This window comes from Vidua macroura, chromosome Z (genome assembly GCF_024509145.1).
Source record: "Vidua macroura isolate BioBank_ID:100142 chromosome Z, ASM2450914v1, whole genome shotgun sequence".
NCBI lineage: Eukaryota > Metazoa > Chordata > Aves > Passeriformes > Viduidae > Vidua > Vidua macroura.
Window position 1 is genome coordinate 27,838,076 of NC_071611.1, and position 25,196 is coordinate 27,863,271.

Consider the following 25,196-nt stretch of genomic DNA (forward strand, 5'->3'; position numbering starts at 1 on the left):
GAGGTGTTAAAGAATGAAGTTCCATTTATTTACTTTCTGACTGGAAGTTTGAGAAAAATGAATTCTACACTGTTTCAAGAATAGGAATTAATTAGTCTTTCTTTAACATTGTCATTATAGTTGTTTGTTTATCATCATGTCTACTAGATGGCAGTGAAACCATAATCACACAGTATACATAAAACTTCAGAAGCAGATATCTATGTGCAGCTTCTCATAGGAGATGCACACATATCTCATGATCCACCACTACACCTCAAATAACACAGGAGGCAGAGTAACTTGTTGGTATCAGTAAAAAAGATCTAAACTAATATATCCATTCAATGGAGCTTCGCTTTTGCTAAAAAGTGTATTCAGTTACAGGCTTTTTTCTTATCCTCTCCCTCTTTTAAAAAATACTTTCTTCAAGTATTCTACTGGGTTTGGACCCACTGCCCAAAAAGTGTAAAGTTTGCCCTTTCTCTTAGAATAAATAAGGCCGATAAGGAACAGCAACACAGGGAAGTTTCAGAAGAACACAGGAGCAGGCAAAACAGACACAATACCTGGTGCAGGGTAGAGGGGCCAAGTTACTTGGAAATGTAAAGACCCTACAGTTGAAAAGAGCCTCTAACTGAAAGATTCAGGCTTGTTTTACTTGTTTTATCATAGAATCACAGAATGGTATGGTTTGGTTTGGAAGAGACCTTAATGATCACCTAGCTCCAACCTGCCTACCATAGGCAGGGTTATCTTCCACTAAACCAAGTTGCTCAGACCCCCATCCAACCTGTCCTTTAACACTTTCAGGGATGGGGCATCCATGACTTCTCCCGACAGCCTGTTCCAGTGCATCATCACCCTCATTTTAAAGTACCTGGGTGAAGATATTCAAGTACTTGATCAACTGAACAACTAGAGATGTTTCCTCATTAAAACATACTCTTCATAAATATTCAAGAAAGTATGGCTGGGGGAGGCAGGTTTATGTAGACTTTAAAGGAGTAAGCTTTAAAGCTGTATTTTGAAACTACATTGTCACTACGAGTTGGAACATATTTTAATATAAAAAACTGACAAAAAGCCAAGTTTTCTCTTGCAGAAGTTTTTTTAAACATGTTTTGAGTTTGTAGACTTTGAAATCAAAACTCTTAAGCAACACTTGAATTTCCTTCACTAAGGTGCATGACAGACTTTCATGACTACTGACAGTAAGTTGCACAAGTGCATCTGATTTTACTAAAAAAATCAAAGTTAACATGAAGTGAACCTTGGGATGAGTAAAATATGAATTGAAAATATGAATTGAAATATGATAGTGATGGAGATTGATCTGCACAAATTTTAATTCTCTTCAATATCTTTTTCTCTAAAACTGTATAACCTTTTCAGTAAATTTCCATGTGGATGGGAACATGTACCCTGAAACCCAAGACCAGATTATTCTTGCGTTTCACAGAGACATACCATAATGGCAGAGTCAGTTTAGAGACAGAAAATAGTAAATTCACAAGTCTGGAAATGTTTCTCTAGCATTTGCCTACCCATATAGATAGTTGCATAAGTGTTGCATTTTGTGTGGCAAAGGTAAGGGGACTTGCACTTGAAATGAAGCAGCTACACACCAGCTACTAGGAGACTTTATTTCTAACATACACTTCTGAGTGGCTTCTGGGGCATAAGACAGGGCACTGAAGAGGTCTCTTTGACAAAGCACAGCATGTGTATGTGTAGACAGGTGCAAACTGTGTGATACTCTTACCTGCAGAACAGACTGCCCTAAGTCTCATAACAAACAGTCCAAATTTCAGGTTCTAAAGAAAGCCCCCAGCTTTCTTATCAAGAATTAATCCTAGGCTGAATTTACAGGCACGGGTGGTTTCTGTTACATTGAAATACTTCTATGTAACTCCTTTCTTAGCCAATGAGGAGGAGACTGTGATGTTTGAGTGATCAGACTTAGGGAAAAATGTGTTTGTCCTGCAAAACATACCCTCTGTCTTTCTTTTTAAAAAGGGTTTCTCTTCTCAAGGTCAAGACTTTTGGAAAACCCATTGAAACTCAAGAGATCAATAGCTATGTGATTGTTGTGGCTTTTTCTTCCTTGGCAACTTCAGGTATTATTGGCTTTCTGGTTTTGTTCCTTTAATGGGAGGCTGAAAAATTCTAAGTATGCAGTGAAGTTTCCAATGCAAAGAAAGCATGACATTTCATGCTTTCAAAGTGCTAAGTCGGTCCACAGATGAGTTTCAAATGAAAAGCAATTCTACAAAGTGACTATTTCCTCTCAAAGCTTTTTGTTTGCTTGCTTGTTTTCTTGGAGAATAGTGTGTTGAGACCTGCAGCATTTCTTTGGTGTATCTGTTATCTTTGATATTAACAACAATTTTCAGTCTTGAAAAAAATTTTTTAAAATACATATGAAAGAGATCTCTAATATATTATGGACAGGACTTTAGTCTACTTCATGGTGCCTCAGGAAAGTTCAGTTTGCAGTTTACAGAATCATAAAATCACAGAATGCTAAGAATTGGAGGGAACCTTAAAGATCATCTAGTCGCAACCCCCCATGCCAGGGGCAGGGATAACTCCCATTAAACCAGGTTGCTTAAGGCCTTGTCCAACCTGATTTTGAACACAGCCAAGGTTGGGACATCAACCTCTCTGGGCAACCTGAGCTCCAGTACCTTACCAGGTTCAAAGGAAGTAATTTTTTTCCTAATATCTAACCAAATTTCATGTCTTTCCATTTGTACCCATTACACCTTTGTTACATTACTGTCCTAGCACTACAGTTCCTGATAAAGAGCCCCTCTCTGACTTCCCTGTAGGCTCCTTCAGATACTGGAAGGTTGTTATGAGGTCTCCACTCAACCTTCTCTTCTCCAGGTTCAACAGCCACAACTTTCTCAGTGTGTCTTCACAGAGAAGGTACTCCAGTCCCCTTAATCCTAATCCTCATACACCTAATCCCTTCCTACTGGTTGAAAGGTTTCCTATAATGACACGAAAACAGTATCAAAAACAATGATGGAAGGAGGAGTAAAGAAGACATGAGGTATCAACAGTCTACATAAGATCTTTTAAAACTACAGTCTGAATAATGTTTTTTGAAAAGATGATGGCATGCTTAAGCTTACAACTCAAAATCCATCAAATTTTAAATAATATATGTACAAATACATGTACAAACCCCACTTACAAATTTTAACAATTATTCACTCTGGTATCAAAATGCACAATAGAAAAAGCTTGTTATTCAAGTAAGTTACTTGGAAAACCTAGAATAAAGAAGTAGCTCCTCCACTACTGCCTAAAAATCACAAAAACAGGTGACTTCATGCTTAAGAGTAGACTCCTAAAATGAATTAATGCAGTTCAAAAATTGCATTTGTGAGAATATTAACAAAAGTAATGATTGTTAAATAATGGGTGCAACACAAAAATCCAACCCAAGTCACTCGTCCTACTGAATCAGATTTAGTGTTAAGCATCACATATCCCAATTCACAAAGCCAATGTTTACAATTGCGGAAGTACCAACAGTTTTTAATGTCATCCATACTTTGAACAGTTTGGACCCAGTGCATTTACTTCAAAATTAGAATTTTATTCTTTAAGCAAGATAATTTTCTTTTGGTTTTAACTGATTTTTGTTGTTTTTTTCTTCTTTCGTATGTACATGATTAAAGGGAGGAAAATCACATAGCAAAAGTTGATTTTGGCTTGTTTTGTTGTTTTGGTTTTTTTTAAATATAAATTGCATAAGGATTATATTCCTTCTCTAAGAATGTACTTGACAGGTATGTTTCAAGTGTGCTTTGTTGTCCCTGAGGATGGTATTTATATAATCTAATTTCAGACACCCAACTCATATAATTTACATCATTCTCTTGGAATTCTCACTAAGTAAACCTCAGGAGGTAAGCATTTCACATGCCTATATCCACAAAGGGAGATGGTGAAATTACTCTCTTAAGCATTAGATCATTTTTAGTTTTTTGCTTTCACCCATTTCCCTAGCTGTTAAAATTAGCTCTATTAGTTCCAGAGTTTCTTAATTTTGAAGAGTTAAACAACACATACAACATGGACATTCTTCCTCTCTACCTCTCCTTCCATTACTAGAGATACCTTATTAAAATGGTTTACTATGTATTTCAAAGGTATCTTAAAGAATCATCAGAAATTGACAAAATCAGGCAAGTCAGACATAAAAAGAATAATTACACAAACACAATGTGAGACCTTCCTTTCAAATTACTAATTTCCTAGAAGGAGCTTTTATTTTGAAGGAGACCCTCCATGAGCTAGATTCCAGCAGCTTAGGCAGAAGTGCACGAGTTTGGGAAGCAGCAGGATTTGGGTCAGGAAAGGAGGGGAAAGCACCAGGCTCATGCCAGTGTAGCACAAGAGGCTGGAAGAACAGTACAGCTGGCTTCACAACATCAGAAAATGCTGGCTGAGGGCAAGTCAGATCTAGGTCTAAGTTTCTATATTAACCAGTTCATTGCATACACTGACAGCTTGTACATATAATCTCTGAGTTTCTTCTCTGAATGTGATACAAGAAATAATAATCTTGTTCAAATGAGCAATTGAATTTTGCAGAATTTTTCTAGTGTGCCCTAAAATGTCACAGTTCACTATAGTACTGTGCAATGTGAAAAAGTTGCTGCCTTTTATGTTATACAGAAACCTTTCAAAAATGCCCAATTTTACCCTTTTCCATTCCAGAAAGCTTTCAAAACCCAAGTGGATAAAGTTTAGAGCAGTTTGATCTCATCTCATAGCTGCTCTTTGAGCAGGAGCTTTCATTAGAGAGCTTGTAAGCATCCTCATAACAATAAATAATCCTCTGATAAGGTTAAATAACATTCAAACCCAAGTATTTTTAAAAAAGCAACATTCGCCCCAGGACTACCTGATAAGGAAGCATAATCTATACTAAACATCTAAATACTAGGATTTGAGTTTAAATTCAAATTACAAAATACCCCAATAATTATTAACTCAAAGATTTTCCTTAAAGCCAAGTTAACAGTTCTGCCTGATTCACTAAGTACCTGTACTATAACACAACTATAATATTTACACTTGTAGAAGTGAGTACTTTCAATACACACAGAGAAAAAATCTACCGAAGAGATTTCTATATACAACTTTTAATGAAAAACTCAGAAATGACCTAGCAGCAAGACTTTTTGGTTTTTCTTTTCTTTGTTGTACAGCATTGGATTTACATGCAGCATTATTAAATGGTAACCTATCTAGACAATAACATATCTAAGATATAAGCATCATTCAAATTAAGTCCATTTTCACTAAGGCAATGAGTCAAAATTCCCTATTAAAAACTTGAATACAAAAATATGAGTTTTAACTAACAAGCACAAACACACACATTATATATTATCTGATCCAAACATTATTCAATATGCAATATCCAAGTTTATGCATTACAAAATAAAATGAGGTAACAGGTACAAGTCATGGTTCACAGGAAATTGAAGACTTTCAGAGTTTGTCCCAGAAGAATCCTCTTATATTTCCTTTCTGAAAATGTGTTTTATCAGCTTCTTAAGGTGTCAAAAATAGAATAAACCTTTTATAAGCAAATGTATTCTCTTCAAGAGTGAAAGAGCAAGTTCAACAGTTATAAAAAAAGCAGCACTTGCAAAGTTCACCAAATAGACTATTCAGCCTTAAAATATAATTAAAATATTAAAACTGAATAGGTTTAATAAAAGTTTTAATTCCCATGGTGCATAGTAGACAATTCCTGGTCATGTGAAAACTTTAAGAATGTGCAAAATATTTTTAAACAGGAAATATATCTGAGGAAACTAAATTTTACTTAAGAAGAGAAATATGTATATAGAACAAAAATATGTATGTTTTTTAGTCTTAATTTAAATGTTAGATTTGATTACCTAGATTCTGCTAGAAAAAAGTCTTCTTGGACTAGCTATTGTTCAGAAAAGGACTGATCAATGTCATGGACAAGACTTTAAAAAATTCTAATGTCATTCCTTAGGTTACATTTTACTTCATTTGTTCTGGCAATATTTACCCATGACAGCAGTGCTCAGTGTATAGCATGTGGGAGTTCACAGTAATACTATTTCATTGTTCAACATTAACCATCATACATAGCTTACAAAAAGGCAAGATATTTAATTACAAGAGTTTATCTTTGGTGCAAGACTTGTAAATGTTTAGTACACTTATCTCTCAAGCAGTTGATCTGAATTACACTGCTTGTGAAGAGCATTAGGACTTTCCAGATGAGAATTAAATTGAAGCAACTGGACTTCAACACTCTAATGCTCAAGGGGTATTAATGGAATTTTAGACATATTCTGGAGAATGTTAATTTCAATTCTTATAACTATTTACTGAAATAATAAGACATTATTTATTTATATATTATTATTAAGAGTTCTAGTAAAACTCTGGTGACTCGAGCACTGCTTATTTTTCGGGTCAGAAAGTAACTATAAATACCAAAGTAGTCTACACTTATACAGCCGAAATAAAAGCTCTCAAGCTACTTACGCTAAGGCCTAAAGGGCAGAAGAAAATATATCTGGCCAGAAAAGACATGTTATAATAAAATCCAACTGAACATTTTTCGGGTGTGCAAATTGAAAATGACAAGAAGTAAGATATAAACTAAAGCACAACCTTCACACCTGTAATTGCTGACCTTTTCCACTCCTGTCAGACTTCCAATTCATATAAGGATATGAAACCCCTTACTTGAATCACTGTTTTGACAGCAGCCCCCTTCAAACCTTTACTCCCCTCTCTCCTCTGCCACAGAGACACCTGGTTTTGCTGTGCTTGACAACCTTGGTTGCCACAGTTCTCACCCAGACAGCCACCACTGCCACACAGAGCTGCTCACCTCATCTTAGCTGCCCATGAAGCTACAACACTTGCCCCATGACTGCACGGGCTCCTTCTACTCTGCCCCACACCTGCTTCTGTGTGCTCCAACACACAGTGAGGACCACACCTTTTCATTCTACACACAGTAAGTATCTAGTATTAATGCCAGAACATAATGGAGCTTTCCCATTTATCGAATAAACGAACTTCCTATGGTAGTGTTATTTCAGTGCAGTGCTAACCAGCCTGGGTGACTCTCATGTGCTCTACAACTAAACTCACTGCAGGGAAATCCACAATGCCTTTTCTTCTGAAAAGCACCTAGAGATTGATCAGGAGTTTCTGGACTAAAGGCAAATCAGTGAAAAGAAATGCCACAAAAGACAACACTCAAATGCCCTTGCAACATTACCTTCCTCACCCAGAAGTGCTGACTAAACTTTACCTTTGCAGAAATGTAGAATGCAGAAGGAAAAGGCCCAGGATCAGCAGAAGTTACCAGGGTGCACAAGGAAAGGGCTCAGTTCAGCAACTCTTCTCCATCACACATGGAGTGCCACATACACAACACATCATCAGAAAGGCAAGAAACAAGGGAAAGCACAGTTCTTTCCTGTACTCCTGACACATGAGAAGCCCAGGGAGTCTTCAATAATTGGGACGTAAGGTTTTAATTTTTTTTCCTTGTAAGTCAGGGCAAGAAGACTGCCTGCAGAGAGCACCCTTTTAGACAGCACAAGCGGTTAGGTGTGTGTAAAGAGTTGCCAATTTATTATTATAAAAGCCCTCTACAAAAACATGCCCATTTAACCAGGATTAACACAGTCCTGGAGGCTTCACTTTCCATCTCCTTTGTGCATATGCTTCATGCATATTTATTTGTTTATAATAAATAAATAAACTTATTTATTTATAATAAAATCCTTACGTATTTAAAAAATTGAATTTATTTCAAAGAGGTATATAAACTTGGGTTTTGTTCAGTAATAGTTCACTAACAAACTTTAAGCTACCATTAGCAAGACAAAACACTGGTCTTTTGAGAATGAACAAGAAGTAAATCTCAAAATGCAGAGTTACTGTTGGAAGATTAATTCCAGCTACTGATATCAACAGGACAAAAACCTAAAACTAGGCACTCACACTGCATACATTAAGTAGATAGAAAAATGCAATGCATGTAAAAGTTATGTAAACTCTACTCTATATCATTAAAAATGACAACAGGGTTTCAAAAGTGTCTTCAGTAATGCTCAATGGAGAGCAAACTTATTTACTACATTGGCATACCAGAAAACATATTTACATATGCAGAACCAGAGGGGACATCTTCAGACTATCATTTTTTTAAAAGAACAAACCACACTATTCATGTGCGGGCTTTATCACAACTCCCTTTCACAAAAATATTGATAGAAAATTTTGATACTCAAACAGTTTAAACAAACTTGTTACAGAGCACTGATAGATCTGCAACATTTGTAATACTCCTTCACCATGCACATAACATTCTCACAATGCACCATTTCTTCTGAAACATATAATACATGCACTGGTGACAGTATAAAAATAAACAGAATCACTCTGTTAAAAAAAATAGGGTAAGAGGGTTTTTCTCATTTGAAAAATGCATATAATTTTTTACAGATGCTTAAATTATACTCTTACAAAAACTGAGATGTTCTGCACAATTTTGGCTTCACTTGTGCTTGCTTTGAATTGCATTACATATCTGAAGTGTTAATATTCCCCAAACTTTGATTAAGAGCTCTTAAACTCTACTTAGGCTGAATTACACAATGCTTAAAATTAAATCTAGTATTTCTAGATGTGTTCTAACTTTATTAAATGTTTCACTTACTCTCCATGCTCCCAATAAAGTATGTATTTTATTGAGAGCGACTCCTTTACAATTACTTCTAATAGGCAAGACATATCCATTGTAACTTGTCACTTGTATAATTAAATAAAAAGTCCTACCTTTCTCAAAGAACAGAGCACAGCATTCCTAATGCAAAAACCAAGAATTCAGTCTGAAGCAGAGCTGCACTTCTCTTGTATTTTGAAAAAAAGTTGAAAAATTTTACAACTGTCAGAGAACTGTGCAATTAAAGCCTGCTTTAAACTTCATAATCCAAAAATGCTGTAAGAGTCCTTTTTCTTCCAAGAACTTGCCAATGAAAAGTTGACATCCAGTTCCATCAGCCATTTAAAGAATGTGTACAAAAATAATTTAATTGGAATATATGAAGCAGGTAATTTTACTACTCAGAATTGAGCTCAGAATTGAAATATAGATTCCTGTTAAAGGGACACCTACACTAACCAGTGTTCAAGGGCTGATTAAACTATAATGTTCCCCCAAATCTTATTCCAAGACATTTTCTCGTATTTTTTTTAATTAGAAAAAATATTACAAATCCAAAAGTGAGTCCATTTTTGGGGTGAGAGGTGGGTTTGCTTTGTTTCCCCAAACAAGATGGGAGAAGGTCCCTTTAACAAGGAAGGAGATAGGTATCACTTAATCAGGATGTGGGAATGGAATCTGTACCTATGGGTAAATGGCAATGCGTTCTGTGTTGGTTCAGCCCTTGGTTCTGAGTTCTGCGTCACTTCTGGCATCGCTCGCTCGTCATCTGTCCCGTTAATGCTCTCCGGAGTTAAAGGAGACTGAATATCCCCTCCAGCTGATTCCTTAAATGAAACAAACAACATATTGAAATTAGAAACTGACCTGCACAGAAAGGTTATGTACAAAAAAGCACTAACATTCATTCTTAAACAATACACAAATTTTAGTTAGTATTAATATAGTGTTCAGATTTCCAGCATCTCTCATGGTCACATTTCATCATGTGTATTTAATAGAGAAGTATATTACCAAAAGGTTCACTTTATCTTACACAAAACACAAGTGGCCTATGAATTCTTTGCAAGATCCAACCTTCCACTTATTACAGACCTCTCTCTTACATTGAATTACATTCCACCCTCATTCTGATACACAGCGGGTGACTCTTGACACTTGGAATTCTTGTCTCATACTTTACATTCTAATGCAGTGGAACAAACAATTCTGGTATTTGTTTCAAAATCTAGCTTTTGTGCTGTTTATTAACCAAAGTGAAAGTGGGAGGGGCATTTGTGGTGTGTTCCCAGTTTCACCTATGAGCTATCTGTAAAGAACACTTGTTCAGCAAAGTACAGGCAAAAAATTTTCATAGGCATGTTAACCTGGCCTAGCTCTTGCTGGTCATGGTATTACCTGGGAAGGAGAATACTCCAACTACAGTCAGGTGTACACATAGCTATGGCTACGCAATTGGACACCTCAAGGACTTCATGGTTGCCTCTGAGAAGAAGGCACTGCTGTGCTTTTCATTACCTTTCATAACACCAGCATGTACGTTTGTGTGTACATTTATGTATGAAAAAGAAGAGAGTAGATAATATAAAGAGGCAAATAAATTATTCTATACAAATGGCATGGATTTGTCTTCTACTACTACTACTACTACTATTATTATTGTTTTTATTATCATCATCCAACAGGATAGACAGTTTCTATTGAAAATAAGTGAAACTTTCTGGATCTAAAAGATTTTCTTCTGTTTTTTCTTTTTCTCAAACTACATTATGTATAATAAGAAAAGTACACACCACAGTCTAAAAAATCTGTATAGTTTGTATCTTTAAGGTAAAATTTCCTGCAACACTACTACTAGATACATAAAATCAGAGTCTACTTATTAAAATGTTTTAAATGTGAATGCAAAAGAATTATTTCAATAGAAGGAAAAAAAAATTACAAGTTCCATCTAGGCCTATTTTTTCATTAAAGTACTTACACAGATTTCTAATACGAATGAAATTCAAGTAACAAAAATTAAGGCAGAAACACATCCCATTCTATGTAATAGGTAAATGATTCTGGCCTGCAAATTCACGAACAAAAGAAATATCAGTTTTTAATGTGTTTCTCCTCCACAAAAAGTACAGGTTAATCAGTGCTTTCACATATTCACAACTATCGCTGCCTGATAAGTAATTTATTTGCAGACAACTTTAATGGACCTGACTACAAACAAAGCACCAAATATAATAGAAAAAGCCACTTACAGTGAAAAGATTTTTCACAAATGTTTACAAATAATATGTTCCCATTTTACATTAATTAGAAGAGTAAAAGTATTTTAGAAACATTTTGTGAGTTGTGCATCTGTAATTAAGTTTTAATTGCATTCCATTATAACTTCACATATCCACTCCAGATTTTACAAAATTGGGCATGACATTGTGATATTTACTATTTAAACTAAACATAATAGTGGGGTATTCATCAAAAGACATCTTATATTTCAACATCTTAAAAAAAACCCCACATGCACTTACAGAAGAGTCCTTAAAGTAAAACAAGTAGACATTACAGCACGTATCAAACCACTTTTTAGTGATAACAATAAGGAGCAGAAAAATAGAAGTTAGTGGTTCTAAAATAATGAACAAACAAACAAAAAAAATCCAGTATGTTTAGATATTGAGTATTATACTGTTGTCTCAGTAAGAATTCCATACACCTCCCTGGCACAGCTATTCTTCATAGTGCTTCCCTGCACTGCCTGGCAGTGGCATAAGTCTGCTGGCTACTGCCACCCTAACATGTATGAAACATTTGTTGCAGTATTTGTCGCAAAAATTCATATAACATCCCAGAAAGTGACCTTTTTCACAAGCTTTAAGTGAATTTTGTACTTCTACAGAGAAAAAGACAAAAAAATTATAAACCAGGATAATTTTGCCAAAACAAACCATTTCTTTCACTAAAAATCGTGTGATTGGAAAATTTTTCAGGCAATAGTTATTCCTAATAGCTTGCATAGGAAAGGCTCAGAATCACAGACAAGACTATTTTAAATAATTTACCCACCCACAATTTCAGAAACCAAAAAAGGTCTTAATCTGAAATGGCCAGGGTCAAAAAAATAACTATCAGAGCACAATCATCTTTAGAAAAAAAGAACTGAGGTTCAGATGCCAACTGATTGGGGTGAGATCTCTCAAGACAGAGGGGGTGCAACTGCAAACTGTACAAACTGCTCTATTTGGTTCTGCACTTAAACCTAATTAAGGTTACTTTAAATTAAAAGAAAGGGGTGCAGGTAGGTGGACACAATTGTCAGGCTATTGCTTCATGCAGCTCAGTGAATTCCAGATCTAAGTGTAACTGCATGGTGAAGCTAGTAACTGAGAAATGGGTGGTTTGCCACTGCAAGATCCATGAGTTTTATGACAAAAGTAAAATGATTTTCTATATTACAAGATGGATTTGGGAAATAGGTGGCAAAGCAGGCGATCCAGTATTTCAGTTTTATGTAAACATAGTAAGAGGACTGCAAGTTTTTATTACCTAAGGCTCAGATAAATGGACACTAGATGGTACAGCTATGTGCATAGGTGGTCTTAGAAGTCCCAAAATAGAAAACTTCTTTTTAGACCAAAGCCTCCAGACATACCAGATATAGATAAATTGTGTACTATTATATGAATCTGTCTTCATACAGATGGCTTTAAAGTACAGGTTCTCTGACACAGAAACAGTATGTTACTCTTCATCTCGAGAAAGCCCAGGGCACTCAATGGGACTTACATAAAAAAAACCAGCATCTCTCTTCTAATTTGGTGGTCTAGGCCACTGTCTTTCTCTGAGCAAGTTAAGTTCTCTTTATAGTTAAGGTAAATGGTGATTTTATCTATTATCTAATATTGTGGAAAATTAAAGTAAAGCCTGCTGGTAGGCAGGCGGAGAACAGAGAGTATTAAAGAAACAGGGAGAATGAAGAGTTTAAAATTAGCAGCAGCATTGCTTAGGGGACAAGGCACTCCTGCTATAAAGTAACTGCAAATTAGGCTATGTATGGTTTTCTTTCTGCCATGTGTTTCCCACACTAAAAAAAAAAAAAAAAATCCGAAGAATATATTCCATCAAATGAAACAAAATATCAAAAAACTCACGGAACTTCTACTTCCTGGCTATTGAGGAGCTTTATAGGAGCAGCACTTTACTAAAGCACATAACACCTGACACAATCAACCTATTTCAGTGGACTTAAGGCAAAATTGCTCTGAAGTTTTAACATGGATAGAGTCTGCTTAATATTTGAACTACAAATACATACCAATTTTCTGAGATATTTTTGCTGTTATCTCTTGATTTCTATTTCTCTGCAGATTCCCAAGTTATTGCATGGCATTCAGAGTTGAAACTCACATGTAGCAGAGGTATACTCAGGCTTGCATCAAACAATTGTGGACAGCAAATGTCTTGTGCAGTGTTTTGTTACATTAGTTGTAGAGATATTTCATAAAGATTCAATCTGTAAGGGCATACTGAGGCAGAAATGTGTACTTTTACTCTTCTAGAATTCTGTAGTAGAGAGGGTGGGAAATGTACCATATCTAGTACTTGAATTAACTGGCAAATAATAAGGACATTTTTTAAAGCTGTACCAAGAGAAAGAAAACATTCAAATTAAGTTTGATGTTTATATTTTCCAGCTTTGATATGCATATTTTCCTACTTATTACTAACTTAATACGGAAAGATATCTGCACGTCCAAGACTGCAGAGGGACTGATCCTTTTAGATAACTGAGTTGTCATTACAGAGTTCATAAACCTCCCCATGTTCTTTCTGTCAATGCCACCAAAGCTCTACTGAAAAAGACAGGTTCCTGCAAGGCGTTTACTGACCATTAAAAATATCCTTTCTCTTTCCCTCTCCCCCTCTGCAATAGATCATTATGCAAAAGGAAAGAAGAGCTATAAAACTATTCAGACAGACAACAATTGAACTGTTTGTTTTGCAGCCACCTTTTAGCAGATGATGAAAATGAGAGCAGGTGCTCTTTCATATGTCTCTATGGTCCCAACTTCCCTCCCTAGTACCAAGCACCCATCCTCCTCCCAGTCATAAATCCAACTGAATGAGCCCAGTACCACAGAACTACTGGAGTTTGTCATGATGCCATTGCTTCTAATCTGTTCTAAACTCTGAAGTTCTTGTTTTGATTCCCTTCCCTCTAGGGAACTAGGATGTGAAAACTACTATGCTCATGTGTCAGCACTTCCACTAACTGTATTACTCAGAATAATACACTAGCTTACCAACACAGTGAAAAGCCAATAGAAGAAAATTAAGGCCTGAATAGAAAATTATTCTTAAGTGTGCCATAATGAAGTTGCAGCCCTCAATTGGCATTATAGAATCACTCAGAGTAACATTTCTGTAACTGCTTACAGCATAAAATGTTAGGTTTCAAATGTAAAAAGACCTCTGTACAGGAAAATGAACAACATTAATAGCTCACACAGTTTCAGAGAAAGCTTTAACCCTGATGAGCTGCAAGACAAAAGCATCTTGTCTCTGAGTGAATAGCTCAAATTTACATCCAAACCATGCAATAAGTCACTCCACGTGACAGTGTCAGATTTAACTTCTGAGTCCAAAATATTAATCAACGTATCAAAGAGAAGCATAATAATTTTTTTGCCTATAACATCAAGTAACTAGAGGCCTGGGTGAAGCACTTCACTCTTTCTAAAGTCGTGTGTATTACTGACAAGTGTATAATATTGAAATACATACTTCCATTGTCTCTGTAGAATTTATCAAAAATTTAGAGACAGTAAAGTAAACTTACTTTCCCTGCCTTATTTTTTTTTCAATTTCAGTGGAGTAAACAGTTTCCCATTAATAGCAAAAGCCAGCCTAGTGTTTGGGCAAAATGCTTACTGGAAAAACAACATGAGACTTGTTCATTGTGTATGTTCTGATTTCCACTGACTTGTCTTGGTAAGACATCAGATGCAGCTTTCTGGTACCAACAAAATAATTTGTGCACCATGCTGCAAACTGCCTGCCATCCTTACTCCATCAAAGAGCAGGAGCCTATTACAGTAAAAAGCACTGAAGATAGACTAATTCAATGAAAAGACTCCCCAGAAAAAAGGTTCAGTCTACTCAACTCAGGAATCCCTGCTGTAGTTTTAAAGTTGTTGCATTCCCTGAGAGAAGGAATTGCATTTGTCTTCACTACTGCTTAAAACAAAGCAAATAGCTAACTGAGTCAAAAATCGTGGGCAGGGGGGATACAGGAGTGATGGGGCATAAAAGCCTCAAGGACTCTCTTTTTCCAATGCAGATTCTAAATATTCATAATTAATTTTAGCCATAACTAATGTAAATGTGAGTATAGTAAGTGACTCTCCAATTGTGCCTAGATTACCTCAGTTCGTGTTTTGAGATATCTTTTATAAACTCTTACTGTACATCACAGCTAACTGTAATAAAACACCAAAACCAGCCTGTGAATCTATCATCTTCCTTCAATGCATCTCACAAGAGAAAACTACACAGTAGGAAATAAGTAAAAATGGTTTGCTGTTTCCACCTTTATTTTTGGTGCAATGATTGTTTTATAAATGTTATTTACAGTGCACCACCAGAAGTTTTGTGGATACAATAGGAAATAATACAAAAAGTATTTAGTACAGTTCATTTACATAAATATGTTTATTCATTTTCTTGGGAAATGTGAAATAAAGGAACAGGAATTTAAAAACAACACAATTTTATTTTAGAGCAAGTTCCATTGACTTGCTTGCAGTATATGTTAAATGTATTTTTAAGACTTCTTGACACTCTTGCTGACCAATGAGAGGATTCACAGTAACTGAGAAATTGCCCCTTAATTTTTAATACCTATGTATGTAAGGAACAATAACAGTAAGTAGCACAGACAAGAAGTATGATGTTTGAATCAGGCAATAAGACTTACTTGAGAGGGTGTACTTGTTAGCTCCATCTTTTCATGGGATTTTTCCTTTGCTATTCGCGCAGCTTCTTTGAACTCCTGAAATTTTTCAGCAAACTGAAGGTACATACGTTTATAGAATAAAAAAAAGAAAAGAGAGAGAAAGAGTAGGCGTGAAATAATACATTAGATGCAGAACAGAATGCTGTACTTTGCATTTCACAATGTCAAATTCTGTCAGTAATTTAAAAAAAAATTCTCCTTATTAGATATTCATTTAAATGAGTTACACAGTGACATACCTTTCAAGCACTTAATCTTAATACATATCTTAATACACACTCTTTATATGTCAGGAAAATGAAAACGCAATGAAGCATGATCTGTTGCTGGTAGTTCTAAGAAACTCATCTCAGAGACAGCTAATAATAGGGACAAACTGCCTTGCATAGCTGCTTTCAAATTCAGTTTTACCCTCCTCAAACAAAAAATAATCTGCTTCTGAAGCCTAATGTGGTCACCATGAGCTGGGAAAGCTTTCAATGTACTTTTTTCTTTCATGACTGAAATCATACTGACATCTTCCCAAATGTTAATTGCATTTATAATTTCAATAGTTAATTAGAAAAGAAACAGTGGAAATACTGTGTTCATCTCTAGAATGTTCATTGACATCAGTCAAGTTAAAGAACAAATTCATTGAATTAGAACTGCCTATACTGAACACTAAATCATGAAATTGCACATGGAACTGCCATATGAGGCTTTATTTCTATGCTACATGCACCTCTTCCAGAAAATAGCTAAAGCAGCAATTTAGAAATATATGCCCTCTTAAACCTGAAAGATTAAAATAATTTGTTAAGGATAGGGCCTGGTTTCTCTGGCTGGAAAAAAAAATGGCTTCACATTTCTCATCTTGACACTACACTAATTGCTAGAGTGGCCACAAATTTGTTTTTGTGTCCTATTGCTTTTATACAGACCGTTATCTTAATATGATCAGCTTAAGAGTGAAATGATTCTGCAAAAATATCAGAAGCTTCTCCAGCAGCTTCTAAATCTCTTTGGCAGCAGCGTATGAAGAAATTTTGCACTCAATGTATATATACAAGGTACAAAGGCTACCTTCTGTGTGGCACAACCTCACCCATTACTTTCAATCAGAACTTCACTTACTACGCAAGTAAGTGAAAAAAACCTTTTTCTGGTAGGCTACTAGTATCTGAGGACTTTTAATTTCTCTCCACTTGTATCCTGTATTTCATTTGTTATGTTAATTTGAAAGCTTATTTTTCCTGAAAGTTTAATCCAGCATCAAAAAAAGTCTCAGAACACATGATGAAATCAGCAACAGGTCACCAGAACCAGATAATACTTTTTAAGACTTGTGCCTAAACCTCAAAGTCTCATGGGTAACCTATTAGTTAAATCAGTCTTAAGACCAGAGAATTATTAAATGGCAAATATGATTCTGAGGTATGGAATAAATGGCTGAAGATAAAGGCAGTAAATATGACAGCCACCAAAATGTTTTTTTTTAAAAAAAAAAACATAGATCACTAGACAGCATTCTAAGAAAGAGCCAAAAAGCCCAATTTGTTGAGATTTTCAAAAATTTTCTAGAATTCTTTGAGACAGCCAGGTGATGAATAATAGCTATCTCTTGATAAAATTCCTGAATAACAAAGATGAGCCTCATGGTAGGAAAGGAGAAGTTTTCTGGAAGATCACATTTTTAATGAAAAGACGAAAAATTGTGCATGGAGACTACATACAGCTGCTGCCAGTATCCATGGTGGCACTTTCCATTTAGCATATTCTTTAAGTTTTATGGAATAAATCAGGTCAGCTAACTCAAGAGGGTAAGACAGGGTACCCTAAAAGGAGTATTTCTTATACATCAGGATACTGTCAAAAGCATAGACATATTCTTAATGAGAAAGTAGTCTCAATTTTTCCTGAAAATGAGAGGACATTCTGTTTCTCCTACTGCAGCAGCAAGACTCTGCTAACAAATTGTGGTCCTGTGAATATTCTTCAATATAGGTATCTTTCAAGTATCACTGACATCTGATGGAGCAGTCTTGAGATGAATTTGTGGTCTAACATTGAGAACAGCCTAGTGAACAAAAATAAATATTTAATTAATTTTCCTCTATACTATTTGTATGTGAAGTTGATTAGAGTGCCATTACTTTTCCATCAAATAGTCTCACTCCACTAATTTCTATTCACAATAATTGTACAGAAAAGAGGTTGCCATTGTTGCACTCTACCCTAGCAATTAGTTCAGAAGGTCAGGGGCACATGAACAAAAAACAAATAGTACAGAAGTCAAACATGTACTATAAGATATGCAGACAGTAATGTGAGAATAAACAGTTTACTTTATCTGCTGGAATTCTTTGCATCATTAAATTGTGGAAATTGGTCACAGACCAGACCAATTTTTTTTGTGGTTGCAGGCTGCCTTTTGCTCTCTAGAACTTGAAACACTTACAATCCTAAAGCACTAGCTGTATCAAAGTGCTCTGGTGAACCTGGTTATGATGTACAGAAGCAAGGGTAAGTAATCTGAGGGAGAGACAAAACAAGAAAGAGAATATAGACACAATTTCTCTAAAGTTACAGGGCAGATCTAATCCAGCTCTTCTGATTCCCAACCAAACACCTACCAGCTCCAGTGGCTGAACAGCTTCTAATCTAAAGAAAAGTTTTCTTCCCCCATCAATATGTTTATAATTTTTTAAATAACAAAAAAGTTAAATCTTTAGGAATTCTAGTAGCAACAATTGGCAATTGCAACTCATATGAATATCAGTTTAATAGTTCAGATATAATACAACAGGAACAGTATGCTGAAAAGGGCTCATCGATTCACCATAAACTTCATAAGAGGTCTGTGACTCTGTATTTTTCTTAATAAATTTGCTTATTGTCCATAAAACAGCAATCTGAGTAACTACTCATAAATAAAGAAATTAAGAAAAAATGTCTACTGTAGTCTTTCAGATTAAATTTTCAACAGCAATATAGAGCTTTATGTCAAAGGAATATTTAAAAGTCCTAGGCATCTGTTTGGTGGCAGTGAAAAGAATGAGATTGTAAGAACTGTAATTAAGAAGGTGATTGAGGGCAAGAGAAGAGTTGAGGGCAAAGATTAAAAAAACCCAATGTATTTTCACTGGCAAGGATAACCTAGAGCTTGAAGTCAGGCAAACAGAGTGTTCACGACTACAGCATGGTGCTTTGCCTTCAAAAGAATCATCTGTGAATAATAAAAACAAGCTAGTCTACAAAAGTAGTAAACTAGATTGGCATTTGTGCTAAAGTCATTGAAATATTAAGAGAAGTTATTACCATGTTGGTAAGCAAGTGCTTCTAGAACATACACACCAAATTAACTGACGAGGTTTCCAAGTTCATTGAAGCAATGATAGGTGTGCAAATGCACATGCAATACCAGAATCACTCAGAATGTCCTGGGGTTGTGCTGCTTTGTGGAAAGGAAAACCAAGTGATTATGAAAGGAAGAAGAAATATTACAAGTTTGATGCTTGCCCAAATAAACTAACCATACTGGGTCTCGTTTTAATATTTTTCTAGCAGGCTGTGCATATCCTTGGATAGTGACAAATACTTTCTCAACAGGGCTGCTATGATTACTCTTCCTTCAAACAGCTAGCCAGCATTATTCCTTCCTGAACATGTATTTCTCTTACTGCACTTGGGTGTCCAAATCTTTTTTTTTATTTCAAATATGAAAATTTTCTGCTTAATATAAACACAAGCTCTTAAACTGCACTGAAATTCCTCATCTGAAGAAAAACCACACTTGTACAGGTTCTTGGACTCATCTACCAGGGCAGTAGCAAAAACAAGTAATGTAGAAAGGATGCTCAGAGGACCTATGCCATCAGTTTAAGAAACAGGGATTTCTTCTTTCCTTGGAATGAAGTCTATGTCCTTGTTGCAGAAGTAGACTAGAAAAGAAACTCATGTATGGCACATACTGCTTCAACAAACATTTCAACTTTTGCATTCCAGCAGAAAATGTATTTTTCTTTTACACTGAATATATTTCCCACTAGCTTTACTTTAAGGCTGCAAACTTTGAAATAACAGTAATTTGATGTACTACATAGTAGAAAAGTGAAAGTGAATGTAGCCTAAAAGATAAAAATGCATCTGAAGACTACAAACAGTTTTTTTCTAGGAGATCTAAATACACATGAAACACCAAATTGTTTACTTCTTTAAATTATATCATGGAAAAACTGTAATGGAAGAACAATTTTTAAAAAAGAAAAACCTAGCAAATTAGTAATTAGAAAGCATTAGCAACATAAAGTGTAATAGGCTTTAATCTCCCTCCTTTTCTTCATCAGTTTAAAGAAAATTTGCAGATATCACACTTATTCTTGTGCTTTCATATTATAAGGACTTATACAGAACAATTTTTTGTAAATTATTTTTAAATAACAACAGTAGTGAGTACTGAGCCAAGATATTGTGAGCAGGAATAAAATACACTTAAGTAGCTTCACTGGCTGAAGAGCTCCCACTGGTCATACTTACTTTTGAAAGGTGATGTTCCGATGAAAATCCCAAGCCATAGACTGTATTCGCTCTGCTGTCTGCCCACTGGCCAAACTTCTGGGATGTTTTAGTAAATGTCATGTTGGGGGTGATGGTGCTGTTTATTATTGCCTGAAAAAGGTAATAACTGTAAAAAATGGGCTTCATGGTTTTTATTTTTTTCTAAAGACAACTCATAATTGAAAATTCCAATATTGTAGGCAATTATCTGAATACACTGAATGAGACACACTTTGGGAACTAGGAAACAGTTTTCTAATTCAATGCCATCTAGAATTGCAAAGGCATATTTTTGCATACATTGTAAGGAGGAAAAAGCTGGGGAGGAGAGTAGGCATCAATTCACAATTGCAAGCAGTCCTTTAAAGTTTCTACATATAAGGACTATCAAAGTCCTTTTTTGTCTCACACCTGTATTTCTTTATCCCTTAAAGCAGTGCTTCTCAAGTTGCCTGTCAACCCCACTGCTGCTCTTCCCCCACTCATATGAGCATATGAGATTCTCGCTGAAAAACACTCAGTAATACAAAGGAGCACATTTTCTTTTTAAATCTCAGTTTTACAAGAATCTGTTTCCTTTACACACATACAAGCAAGGCTAACAATGGCAGGGTCATACACCAATTACAGAAGTGGAGCTACTCTTGTTTCAATTTTTCTTCTCTAGTTCTTGTTCTTGCATCTACAGGATGCAAAAAATATCATCTTCCAGCATGTAAGTTCTGATAATACAAACACAAAATGAAATTACTAGGTGATATGCTGGTTCTACTAAAAGCAACTAAGTTTCACTGTGGATTTCAACAGTATTTCCATCACATTAAAGAGTACATATGTGAAGTGCAGACTGTACAGATGTGAAGAACGTAACACTGTTTTCTCAGGATGGTGACTGAGAAACTTTAACATCACAGAGACCAAGTACTGCTCTCCTAAGACCAAGATCCTCTAAAGTCAAAATCAATCTATACTACTTGAGTGATATGGACTTCTGGATGGGTATTGAAATAAGTAGTTATTTAAAGGAGTTTACTTTGCACCCTTTGTTTTTGCTGAGAGATTTGGGTACCACTGGAGCACAGCTACTACTAAATTAAAATTTTCTATGAATTCTACAGGCCAAGCCTGGCTAGCCAAGCTCACAAACAGCACCCATGTTCATACAGTGATTCTCAGATGAAGTAGTGGAGAGGAGTATTGCAAGAAAGTTCAAAAGAATACATTGTATTGCAACATGTAGAAAGGCAAAAGCTACTGCAAAGCTACTGCAGCATAGATAAATTTAACAAAACTTTTTCTTGGTGACTTTGGCAGCTTCTCACATTAATGAAGATGAGCAAATCTGAACATAGCCAATTCTTTCTGGTAATCTTTGTCTCTAAATACAAATTTTGCCTACCACTATGAACAACTCCTTGAAAATTCTGGAATGCCTGAAAGCTTACATTTGAGCCAAGGACCCTCATCAGTTCAAAGTTAGGATTTACTGTGTGACCAGAAAATGGAGAACTATCTCCAACATTGTCTGAAAGACACCCCTCAGATTTTCAAATAGAAGGTGCTTAGTGAAGTCACTGGTACACAAAACATTATTCTCCTTTGTTTAGGCATAAGGTTCAGAGCTCACATAAAGCCATCAGACTTCTACTTGCACCATCACCTCCAAATGACCACCTAGAAAACTGCTGTCTATAGCACACAGGACAAAAGAGAGCACATGAGATAGGACTTCTCATAAAAGAAGTGCTCTGGAACTCTTTTTTTACTTATATGCTTCTTGTCTTCTTTTGCACTGTTAGTGGTTGGAAGCCCACATTTGAACTAACAAGATGGAAGCCCAGAAACAGAGATGTGCAAACTCATTTAATGCTCAATCTCACTTCCTGTGGAAGCTGTCAACAGTAACATGCTTGAAATTAAATATCCTGGGGACTGTGTAGGACCGACTCTTCTCCCCAGCTCAAGCTGTAGCTATGTTGTCTAGTCTGCATAAGCTCAGGCCCATCCATTGCTTGATTAATTGTAACTTGCATCACATATTTGAGAGAGTGAGTATTATGTCATGGACATAACTTCCTCAATTCAGAAAAGGACTCCAATGCCAGAGAGCTAAGACCTCCAAGCAAAACACAGGTTTAAGGCCTTCACAGCTGCCATTTCTGGCAGTGACAGCAGCATAGCTGGCAGCAGCTTAACCCTAGTCAAAACCTGAGAGAAATGCTTTCTGTTGACCACATGACAGGCTCCATCCACCATGGAGAACCTGAATAGGGTTCTCCACTGGGTCCAGAATGGGATAGCTTTTTTGTCAGCAGTCTGCATTTAGGCTGGGTTATGTTGACTGTCAAATTGCTTTCTTCCAAGAGAGAAAGGCAGGAAGAAAGCTTCAAAAATAATAGTGTGGAGAGAGAGTTGCTGTGATTCTTCCTCTTATTTTCCAAAAAAGAAAAGTAAAGAGGCTTCACTTCAGTAGACAGCATTACTCCAAAGACTGGGAAGACTACATTCAGATCCCAGTGATTTAAAAAAAAAAAAGCCCTTTCACCGAATTTACCAATTTTAAAAGGAAATCAGGGATTTCCATCTTCTCTAAATTAAAAGCCTTGGTATGCTAGGTCTCTCACATCCAAAACTATGCTTTTAAAAGTGTAATGCTAGAGCATCCTACAAATACTGTCCAGTGTCAGCTACCTCTGGAAAAAACTAGATACCATGCCTTCGTATATTTAGCTTTAAAAAACATTTATTTTTAAAATCAGAATTTATAATTAAGCCTGTCTTGTCCATTGCTTGCCATTCTGCTTTAACTGCTCTCCTCTAATGCAGATTTCACTGCAGAGTTATCAGTATAACAAATGTCAAATATTTCATCAACTGTTAAGAATGTTGTTTCCATAAATGAACAAGAAGATCTTAAAAACAGAACAGAGTCAATCTGACAGGAAGACATTTAGCTTTTGAAGAAAACTGATTTAGTTATCTTCAGGCTCTTTTGCAATTATAAAATAACTTTCATGTTTCCCTTTCATATTATTTTAGCAATAAGAAAATAGGGCATGTGTCTGAGCTGTTCATTTTACGAGCTGCAAACCTAACAGCTGCAAGATATATAGTAGTGGTCTATCTTGTGCTTAAACTAATGGCAATAATAATTTAAGACACAGAACTTTCTAACTTCTTCAAAGGAAAATCACTGAACACTTGTGTGTACAGGTCTTACTTAAAACATTTATTGAGCATTTTAAAAATTATCACTTTAAAGTGAGACAGTGATTAAAATAACAAGATCATCTGCAGTAACACCAATGACAGACTTGACTGAGTAATAATATATGCAAGGTTCATGGAACCTGCAGACTGGGAAACCACTCTTTTCCAGAATCTTCTCTTGTTCTAGATTAATATAAAATTTGTTTTCCTACCTTGTATCTGTGAAAAAATTTATCAGAGAGTTAACTAGTATAGCAAGAACCACACTATACTTGGTCTCCTTCCTTTTCTCAGAGATGGCGAGAGACAAAATGCAAAAGACAATGGGACTCAGAATAATCTTAATGTCTACCTGTACTGTTACTGGAGAAACAACGGAAGCTTTGTTCAATCACCCAGGAGAAAGAAGTACTAAACACATTTTTCCAAGGAACTCTGAAATGAGTAGTTAATTAATGAGAACTGAAAGCCTTAGCAACAACTGCTCAATGTTGTCATGCCATACTGCATAAGAAGTATTATTTTTCAGGCTTTCTTTTGATTCCAGGACTGGTAGGAGAAAAAAGTCACATAAAAGATATTTACTCAAGAGGTCAGAGAAACCAGATTCAAGTTCTATCAGAGTACTTGCATCAAGTTTTCTCTGCAATGGGCAACAGGGCTTCAAATATTGTGCATGATTATAAAATAGGTAGCCTGTACACTGAACACCTTATGGTCCTAGAACACTTTTTGTAGTCAAGATAGAGGGACATACATCATTTCTGGTGCAAGATATTCAAGAGGAGACTGTAGCTTCAGAAAACATCATACAAAAAGCATTAAAAGTAAGGAAGTTGTGTTTGTAGGACCTGTCTTGGCTAAACCTAGCTCAAATAAGGAAAAAAAAAACCCTCTCTTTCAAAATTAACCAAAGCAAAATTAACCCCATAAGCAAATTCAGGTTGGAAACTGCAATGCACAATAGGGGAGTGAATCATGTCTTGAAGTGTCCTTTTGTTTTCAAGAAGAAAGTTTTAACGACTGATGATGACTGATGATAATCAGTAGAGAAGTTAAATTATATTCAGGAATACTTTTGAAATGCACCAACCTGAAGAGAGAGAAGGGTGTGGGACAGAAATAGGATTACCTCTCAACCCAAATGATGCTGTAAACCCCACCAGCACCCAGGTGTACAATAAACCTGGCTGGATCTATTTCCTCTGAGGAAGGGGCATGACAGCTTCAAAACCAGTAGGGTTTGACAAGTGGTTTTAGCCACTGGTAACATGTGCATTGTCAGCAGTGTTACTGACACCCAGCTATATGCCATACAGCAAAGACTCTATCTGGGTGCACTCAAACTTAAAAATCCTTTATATTTACATTTAACTCTTTGCACATACCATACCATATTGTCTATAAAGAGACATGCTAAAAAAAAGGATGGAGTTTTAAGTAAAAATGAACGAACTCACTGGAAATTATGCTGGAAACCCACTTAAAATTCTTCCATGTGTCCCTCTGTTATTCACCTGTGTATATTTCAGAGCAGTGTGGTGAATGCTTGAAAGAATGGAACTCTTTGCCATGACTGGGATTCTAGATCTTCATCTAAGACTTAGATGAAAACATTATTAGGATTGCAGCACTCACAGTGTAAATAAAAGTGTTGAACTGAATTATCAATGTACCTTGCTATTAGTACTGGAT

The 25,196-nt window shown here is 35.7% G+C and overlaps 1 protein-coding gene across 1 annotated transcript in view; it reads right to left on the reverse strand.

Annotated features, from left to right (window-relative positions):
- HOMER1 (homer scaffold protein 1) overlaps positions 1–25,196 on the reverse strand; it is an 88,954-nt gene that overhangs the window by 37,916 nt on the left and 25,842 nt on the right. Inside the window, exons 3-5 of the mRNA XM_054003557.1 lie at positions 20,271–20,402; positions 15,714–15,806; positions 9,428–9,570 (exon numbers count right to left, since the gene is read on the reverse strand). Of these exons, the coding sequence (XP_053859532.1) occupies positions 9,428–9,570; positions 15,714–15,806; positions 20,271–20,402 (368 nt within the window). The remainder of the gene's footprint in view (positions 1–9,427; positions 9,571–15,713; positions 15,807–20,270; positions 20,403–25,196) is intronic.